This window comes from Anneissia japonica, unplaced genomic scaffold, assembly GCF_011630105.1.
Source record: "Anneissia japonica isolate Jap-2015-1 unplaced genomic scaffold, ASM1163010v1 scaffold287960_len3192837_cov198, whole genome shotgun sequence".
In the NCBI taxonomy this organism is placed as follows: Eukaryota; Metazoa; Echinodermata; class Crinoidea; order Comatulida; family Comatulidae; genus Anneissia; species Anneissia japonica.
This window is the reverse complement of record NW_022712725.1, coordinates 1,790,733-1,800,339: the sequence shown is the minus strand read 5'-3', so window position 1 is coordinate 1,800,339 and position 9,607 is coordinate 1,790,733. Positions and strand designations below refer to the sequence as shown.

Below are 9,607 nucleotides of genomic sequence, written 5' to 3'. Positions count from 1 at the left end.
TGGCAGACAGGTTTACTGAACACTTAAGATCTATTAAACTCAAACAAACAGGTCTACCTGTAGCCTCTCATTTTGCCACTAACCACTCTCTGAATGATATCACTATAACTGGCATTAAACTTTGTAATTGGACTGATACAGTTCGGAAGAAACATGAAGAGAGACTTATCTACAAATTAGGCACTCTAGCTCCAGCAGGTATAAACGTATCATTTAAATCATTTAGAAACTAGGTTAGGCCTATATATTTATTTTACTTAATTTAATTATTATTAGGTCTTCTATCATATTATTATATTATCAGATCTATCTTACTTGGCTTTGGCTTGGTTTACCATGCCTTAATTAACTCCACCCAATCTTGCCATTGTTCTTAGGCTTTTCATTACACGTTTTGTATTGTTTCTTTGTTTTATTATAGCCATCCATTGGTTAATCTGCGTTCTGCAATCCCATTGGTTTACCATAAGCCTCTTCTTGAGCTTCTGTTATGTATTTAATTCTATCTTACCATGTTTTATTTCATAGCTTGATAAAGACTTATAGTCGAAAGTACTCGCTAACTCTGAAAATAAATTTTGTGGCATATATCTGATACCATCTGACTCGTTATTTACTATATATATATATATATGTGACATAATGAGTGTGCATAGCACACTCATTATTGGGTTTGTGCACTCTTGTATTCATAATCAGTGTACCACGTCACACAGGACTGACCCAAGCTATGTTTGAGTCAGTGGTGTGTTTCATTCTTAAAAATCCTGAGCTGCACTGATGAGATCTAACAAGATCGAAACGGTACTGTCTGCAGATTGGAATATATATATATATAACATGTGAGTCAAGTACGAAAATAAATGACAGAGGTTGACGTGTGACAGAACATAAAATATTTATTATTTATTAATTGAAAAACATATATTTCGTCCTGTCCTTAGAACTATTTTTTGTTCTGTCACACGTCAACCTCTGTCATTTATTTTTGTACTTGACTCCCATGTTATACTTATTTGGAACATATGTGCAGCTCATCATTTTGATGTCAACTCTATATAAAAAAAAATATTTTCATTTGTTGGAAAAATGGTTTGTTTCAATCCACTTTGCTTTACCTCATTGAATGGAACAGGCCATCTTTCAACTCAATATATTATTTTTCTTATTTCACTCAAACATTCATTATTTGTATACTAGTAAATGATAATCAGATTCTTTATAACTGCTTGTTTATATGTTGTGTAGGGTGTTGGATGGGGCTGTGCTGCAATTAGCAATGCTGTGTGGAAAGGGCCTAGATTGCGGGATGTGCTTCTTAGTGCAGGTATTGAAAAGGTAGGTTTAAGGACCATACTCAGTCGTAATCTCAAAGTTGATGATGATAATTGGGAAAAGGGATGCAAGGGAACAAGAAATATTATTATTGTCAATGTCATTTATATAATATTAAGTATGCCTACTGTTGTATTAATATCATTTTTATGATTTTCATCAAATTATTTTTATTAGAAATTTATTGTTAAAGCAATAATGTTGGAAAAAATACTTAAATGTTTCAAGTGCTATCAGATCCTTTTTCAAGTTAAGATTTAGGTCAAGTTTTTTCCTATAATTTTTTCTGCAACAATAAAAAAATAAAATAAATTCTAATCAAATAAGCAGATAAATTTATAAAATAGGATTTTTAATGATGTCATTCATTTTTTCGTCTTTGATTTCTTTAGCTTGAGAGCTTTTGGGATCAGCTGCATGTTAATTTTGAAGGGGTTGATATTTGATGTCATTCATTTTTTCGTCTTTGATTTCTGTTAGCTTGAGAGCTTTTGGGATCAGCTGCATGTTAATTTTGAAGGGGTTGATATTTGCAAAGATAACCAAGGCTATGGATCATCAATACCCCTCCACAAAGCTCTGTAAGTTACTTTCATTCACTTTTTTTGGTGAAAAGCTTCAAGCATTTCAAATTGTTATATTTTTATATAGATGTTTTTCTATATAAAATATGTGTTTATTAGCATTGCCGTGTGACCGTTGATGACAGAGAAAACATAACATAGCAATTGAGTTTTCTTTTCTTTAATCCTGTCACCAGCAAGGGCATACTTATTTCTATTGTGTTTTCATATTGTTTGGATATTTACCGTTTTATAAAAATGACAAAATTAAATTCATTACAGGGACAAAAGAGGAGATGTGATACTGGCTCTTGAGGTAAGTATTATATTTGCTGATATATTTATATTTCGTTGTATTTTTGTTATTTGATCTACTGTATACAGATTTTCCAAGGGTGGATTTAAGGAATAGTCTGTGTGGGGGAAATGCAACTTGCAAAGCACCAAGCAGTGGGATAGGGTGGTGGTTTTTGTGATTTGTGTTTGGAATGCTTGAAAAATTAGCTTTCTTTTATTTACGGGGTCCTTAGCCCCCATTCCGCCCCCAGATCCACCACCTTTATATGGGTAAGTCACAGGTATTCGTCACATGTACCTTGGTAATGTAGACAGCATTTAATACAGAAGCCAAATTCCCTTCTGCTGCAGCACCATACATATTAATAGAGAAACACAAGTTAACCAGATAAAAGATTGAATAGAAAAATCATAAAAATTCTTCCTTTGGGTTTTATTTTAGATGAATGGTTCTGAGTTGCCTCGTGATCATGGCTATCCGGTACGAGTGGTTGTTCCAGGTTACATTGGGGCAAGGTGAGAAACACTTAATTTGTCTGACTGTAAGCTTGAGTTTCCCCTCCCACACCAAGCTAACCAACAGTTATGTATGTTATGTTTTCAGTGTGTTTCGCTTCTTTCGTGTGGGTGACACAACTTCTTATTTTAATTTATACAGTAAAAAAAGTATATGATAATCAAACTAAACATAAAAATAAGCTTAACATTTTCTTTTTCTTTCCATAATATGTTTGTTTGTTTAATATGCAAATTCAATCTTTTTTTTTTTCATTCATAATGAGTTAACATATTATATTTTAACATATTATATTTTTTCCACCATACCTGTACTGTACATTATAATGTCTAGAGATCTTAAAATGTTTTTATTACATATTACATTCCATAATTAATGAAAAATAAAAAAAAATGTTGATTTTGTGGTTTGGCTTGAGTTGTTAACTGATGCTATTATTTCTTGCATTTAACAGGAGTGTTAAGTGGCTTAAGACGATCACCGTTCAAATGCATGAGTCTACCAACTACTTTCAGAAAAAAGATTACAAACTCTTCCTCCCTGAGGTAAAATTAGCTTTCATTCCTATGAAAATAACACGGTGTGCAAATCCGACAGACAGCGTCCGATCGCCAAGCGCTCACAGGACGCGGAGTTGGATTCGTCGTGCGAGGGTCGGACGGCGCTGTGAGTGCCTGGCCTAACGTGTATTTTTGTTTGTTGTTAAAGAAATTTCTGCAGGAGGAGTAAAGTCTGCTATTACATATCCTTACATATCCATAGATTGATTGGGATACAGTGGATGAGTGGTGGGATAAATCAGTCCCCATCCAGGAGCTAAATGTGCAGGCAGCGATAACTCAGCCTAAAAACAATGAAGTGATCCCAAGGGGCTCAAGATACACCATCAAGGGATATGCTTTGTCTGGTGGTGGAAGGAAGTATGTATATATATATTTTTTTTTTTATTTGAAACTAGAAGATACAGTGTGGTGAATCCATCTTTGTTTGACAGCAGCAAGGCACATATTTAATACAAAAACTATGAAAAATTAGTTGAGACTATTTTATTCCTTGTTTTGCATACTTATTTTTTTAAAGATCATCGGAGGAGGGCGGAATAGAAATAAAATTTGTTTTCTTATTTAGCAAATAGTTTTGCCAAAAACATCCAGATGGAGGAGAAAATAAAATTTAATTTTTTTTGGTGAATGTAAAATGAGATGGTTAAATGCTTCAAACTTTCTTTAGACATTATTATGCATTCAAGTGGTGATTGATTGACTGTTCTGCTGACATACATTCCAATATGTTTGAACGTAATTATTTCACTGTGAAAAATATCTGTTGTTTCATGGGCTTAATTCAATGTGAAAAGTAATATATACGGTAGTCGGATAACTTACAACAAAATGGCACATGAATTTATGTTATTATTATTGTTGTTGTTGTCGTCGTTGTTTTTTATTATTGTTATGAAAAGTTAACACAAATAGTACACAAATAGGTAAATGAAGGCGATATGGTTGCTAAACGAACAGACATGTAAAAATATTTAACAAAATTTTTGTATTCCCCGATGTAATGTACTCGTCTTCCCCAAAGGGGGGGGGGAAATAGGATTCCCCGACGAGGGGGATATAGCCCCCACAGCACCCCCTCTGGCGCCACCACTGTTAACACCCCTAGTCAAATTTTCCCCTTGCAACTCTCCATTAGCTCTGAGGAATACGAATCTAGTTAACTGAGTGTATTGTGATCTTATTATGGGATCCAGTTATGAAACTGTTTCATTTGCATATGTTTATTGGAGTTCATCATTATGTATTCTTATTTCAGTTTGTTTAGATATAATTATGCTTTGTTTAATATTTCAATGTTTTGTTTAATTGTTGCTTTGGTATTATCATTCATTTTAGAATTGTTCGTGTCGACATTTCACTTGATGGCGGAAAGAGTTGGACAGTTGCAAACTTATTCACATCCTCCCAGGGGCTCCTTCACATCGATACTAAATGGAGCTGGGAATTCTGGGATTGTACAATCAAGTCAATGCCGTCTCCTTGTCAGATTGTATGCCGTGCATGTGAGTTGGTTATTTTTGGTGTATTAATTGTAATTCATGCTGTAGTGTTAAATATCTAAATCACAAATTCATATTGAAATTTGTAGAGAAGGATATAAATAGGTATTACAGAGTTTGAAGATGTGAAATTCTTGAAAAATTATAAATCAGTGCTGTAGCCAGGGTTTTATTTTCAATTTGTCAGTTCAAGACTGGATCTAGTCCAAGAGTGGACACATCTTAGGCTCATTTTAACACATGTTCTTGACTGTTGTAAACTTATTTTTAAACTATTAATTATTATTACGATTTTAAGAACTGGGACCCATTTTATGCATAAATTAACAAATCTAACAGCAGACCCAGTTTATAGGTAAAAACAAATTAATGATTGTTGGTCCATTTTAAAATGTTTACTATTATTGACTCATTTTATTTTATGTTTTGACTCATTTCACTCATCAATTTGGGCCCATATGTTATAAGTGGACCTATTTCACCCATAGAAACAAAAAAACTGGACCCATTAATAAAAATTGGACACATTTTCATTGTACAATCTAATAATGTAAACCCATCTTTTTAGAGGATGAACCCATTTCATCCATATAAACTGAACAATGTGTAAATTTTCAAAAACTCAAACCATTTTACATGTAAATGTGTATAAAGGCAATGGGTCTTTCTTTTTTCTTTGATTTATAAAAAAAAAATTGAAGAAAAATTAAGTGGGACAGTCCCAAGCTGGCTATTGAGTTGTTTAATTGCAAATTATAACTTCCTGGTGTGTGAAATTACACACTTAAACTGTCAAGAAACTTTCAAGACATTTGGAGCCTCTATATTGTATCTAGTAAAATGTGAATGCTTTGAAAAAAATAATTGGTTATGTGCTAAATTCCATGTATTACTAGGAGTTCCCCCCTGGAGAAATGGATGTTGTTCATTGCGCACGATTGATTCAAGTTCAGTGACCCTAAAAAATGCTTCGCAATTGTTTTATGAGACTGTATCAATTGTACATGAATAAATATATACAAATTTGGATTGTTACTCTTTAAGCCTGGTTTCCATAAAATCGCTACATGCTATCGCCATTTGGTGACGCTGATTGGTCAGTTGAATCAGTGAGCGTTCCCGATTATATCAGGGAAAGAGCTACGCAGTGCAATGGTTGCAGTAAAAAAACTGTAGCGACAGTGTAGTGATTGTATGAAAACAAGGCTTTATAGATAAAACAAATAATGTGATGAATTTGAAAATAGAATTTCTTGCATTTCATTATATCTGCCAGTGCAATATTGTAGTAATTCCAAATTATGTCATGTAATTTAACTTAAATTAATTACATGCTCTCTTTATTTCCAAAGGGGATGAAGCATCAAACACTATGCCAGAGGATATCAAGCAGATTTGGAATCTTCGTGGTGTGATGAATAATTCATGGGTGCGTGTCAATGTCGTCTCTGATGCAGCAAAGCTGTAATTAATTTTAATTAATTAATGAATTTTAAATGAAATGAAAAATGACTGTGTGATGTGGCAACAGAAAATTTTTTGCCCTTTGATCTGCCACTGCCAAACATGTATTTCTGGCCATCTATTAAGCATCTTCCACTTGCCGTATTCCCACGTTAGCGCCACTCACTTTGCACTATTCTATGAAACTGGTACCCTCTCATTTTTTATAATCCTGGATCCGCACCTGGCATTTGTTATCCTAAATCCATGGCTCATGGGTACAAATTGGGTCAGTGAAAACATTTTTCTATGTAAAATTAGTTATATCTTGGGTACAGTTGTAGCAGCATTTTTAGGTGTTCTCGTATTTGGAATGCGGGGGGTAGGTAATTTTTTACTTAATTTGTGTTTGTTTCTTTTTGGATGTTCTGTGTTGTTTTTCTTGAGATTTTAATGTTTTATGTGTACTGGGCCCTCTGGGAGAACAGTAACTTCTTACTGAAGACGTAACCCAGTATAAAGAATAAATAAATAAATAAATAAATAAATAAATAAATAAATAAATAAATAAATCTGCTAACATGGAAGTTAAAGAAATCATGTAATTTATAGGCATTATAGTATGATTGTATTGCATTCTTGCATGTTCTTAAGATGAATAATGTTTAATAGTATATTAATCCAGCATTGTCCATTAAATTGTAAATATTATGGGCATCTAAAAAAGATTTTAAAATTAATATACTGTAATTTTAGTTATGTACTGCAGGATTATATCACATTTCAAAAATGAAAAATATACTTCTGTGTTATTAATCATCTGTTTTGACTATGTTGTTCTGTAAAGCTGGCCACACACTACAAACATCAGCTAACGAAACGTTTTTTTTTCTTGCCTAATTCATGTTGTACGGAAACATGGCATGGCTTTGGTATGAATTTCTCAGTGTACTTTAAGTGCTGTTTGTCACCTTTCAGCCAGTTGGAGGATGCTGTAAACATGTGATATTACAGTAATACTTACCATAGTGTTTTCAAACACATGTACAGTATACAGTTGTGGCGCCAGCGGGATGGAGGGGCATCTGGGCTTAAAGCCCCCTCCTTTGGACAGATCTTGTCAGGCAGTCGGACCAAAAAAAAATAGGCCTAACTAAATGAAATGCGTGTTTATTGTGTTGAGTTTGAGAGTATAGTAACAATTGTATTTTATCAACAGTGCCATTTCCGGCCATCCAGTGGTCCTTATTTTTTATTTATCTCATTGGGGAGGGGACACCTCTCACAAACCCTTCCCCCGGCTTGGTCAGAAGGCCCTCAGATGGCGATGCTCGCCAAAGTTATCCTTATCTCACTCAGCCCCCTCCATCGGACAGTCATTGCCCCCCCCCCCCCGAAAATATATCCTACAGCTGCCACAGACTGTATGTACTTATAACACGTTAGGCACTTAAACGTTTATCACTCTTTACAGTGGATTGCCCTTCAATACCAAGTTTTGCATGCTTTATATTACTGAAATCTGGGTGCAGTAAAAGTCTACTTAACCGAAGTAATGTTGTAATTGTTCATAAACTTGAATTGTAGGTTACCCACCAAATAAAAGCATTGGATATAAAAACTCACATCAATACTAAAATATTTGTAGGCCTTTATATTTTCGGGCCTCATATAAAAAACGTTAGAATGTCAAAACCAAACAGCAATTCACACAGGTTGTATTATTTTGGGTTCACATCCAGTCACAAAAAAAAAAAACAAATTGTCATATATACAAAATGCATAATAAATGAAAATACATTAAAGCAATCTCTTAATCTAATAATAACGGAATATTCATCAAGACGGAACCGAATATTGCTTAAATAAGATTGAATGTGCTCCAAGATCAAAAGTTTTTTTTTAAATAGAGTTTTGACAAATAAATTTATCCGGGTGAGATATTATCCATCAACATTCATACCATTCGGTTGAAGTGTCTAAAATAGCGCTTTTCCTCGTATAATTTTAGTTCTAAACAGGCGTGAGGAAAAGTGAGGCCCGCGCGGTTCATATTCGGCCAGACGGCAATTTGTTGCGGCCCGCGTAAATAAATTATTTGAGCATAAGCAGTGCATGAATATTTATATCCAAACAAAATGGACACGTACAGTTTTCACCATAAAGGTTTGTACGCGGCCCTTGGTACTAAATCCAAAATTCATTTTGGCCCTCCAGTGATTCTTTTATGCCCACCACATTCCATTTTCAAAACGTTTGGTCTTGGGGTAATTAAATGAGGTATGTTCATTCACAGTACTGTGTTTTAAACGCTACGTTTGGTAAAGTGCACTGCTTCATATGTAACACCAAAAAAAACTAGCAAATAAACAGACGCATGCAGTTCAGATTTTGTGCAAAAATGTTTAGATTGTCTTGCAATAAATATAAATATTTGTAATGAAAACAGAATTATCTTTAAACAGAGCATTGTTTTTATATCAAGAATAAAACTGTCGCCGTGAATGTATTCCATTTCAATTTCAATTTATTCAAAAACCTCCGAACAGAGAGATAAAGTATATAACGAACATTCACTTAAGAATCGACACTTCATATATTCAAATATACATTTTTAAAAAAATACATCAAAGTACAAATGAAAATCAAACGATCAAATAGAAAAACATTTCAATTAAATAATGAGATGAATATGAAACTATATATCATTCAAAAAGTTTATATATTGATACTTAACATTTTTCGAAATAAATATATATGTAAAATCAAATATTGAGGGAAAATATATTGCCATTGCTTATCTTCAAAAAATGACATACACAGTATATGCTCTGTCTCTTATACACACCTAGATGTGTATAAGAGACAGGTTTAATTGCAAATTATAACTTCCTGGTGTGTGAAATTACACACTTAAACTGTCAAGAAACTTTCAAGACATTTGGAGCCTCTATATTGTATCTAGTAAAATGTGAATGCTTTGAAAAAAATAATTGGTTATGTGCTAAATTCCATGTATTACTAGGAGTTCCCCCGATTTCCCCTTAACGTCGTTTTATTTTCCCCTTAGCGACACTACTTTCGCCTTATGGTACTGTTTTTAACCAATTCATTGTTTTAGTTTCCCCCTATGGATACTTCTAAGCTCCTATATACTTAATTATTAACATTTGTATTATTACCATTATTATTAATATTACAATATTAAGTATAGGTGTAATTTTGCCTAACCTGATTGAAAATGGACTGAGTACTCAGTACGTGTGAAAACACTTGCGAAAAAAATTCGAAATGTCAATGGTCAATTGAATGGCTATAGATTTGCCTATTGTATTATGACGTGAGGAAGGACTCGTTCTATAAATTGAGATCAATTTCCTTGTTTTTTAA

At 33.4% G+C, this 9,607-nt stretch overlaps 1 protein-coding gene across 1 annotated transcript in view; it reads left to right on the top strand.

Annotated features, from left to right (window-relative positions):
• Positions 1-6,567, top strand: part of LOC117108044 (sulfite oxidase-like) — an 11,371-nt gene extending 4,804 nt beyond the window's left edge. The window contains exons 5-12 of the mRNA XM_033249891.1: positions 1,249-1,338; positions 1,816-1,916; positions 2,181-2,214; positions 2,638-2,711; positions 3,167-3,257; positions 3,475-3,632; positions 4,611-4,777; positions 6,127-6,567. Of these exons, the coding sequence (XP_033105782.1) occupies positions 1,249-1,338; positions 1,816-1,916; positions 2,181-2,214; positions 2,638-2,711; positions 3,167-3,257; positions 3,475-3,632; positions 4,611-4,777; positions 6,127-6,242 (831 nt within the window). The 3' untranslated portion in view covers positions 6,243-6,567. The remainder of the gene's footprint in view (positions 1-1,248; positions 1,339-1,815; positions 1,917-2,180; positions 2,215-2,637; positions 2,712-3,166; positions 3,258-3,474; positions 3,633-4,610; positions 4,778-6,126) is intronic.
• Positions 6,568-9,607: the final 3,040 nt, after the last annotated feature.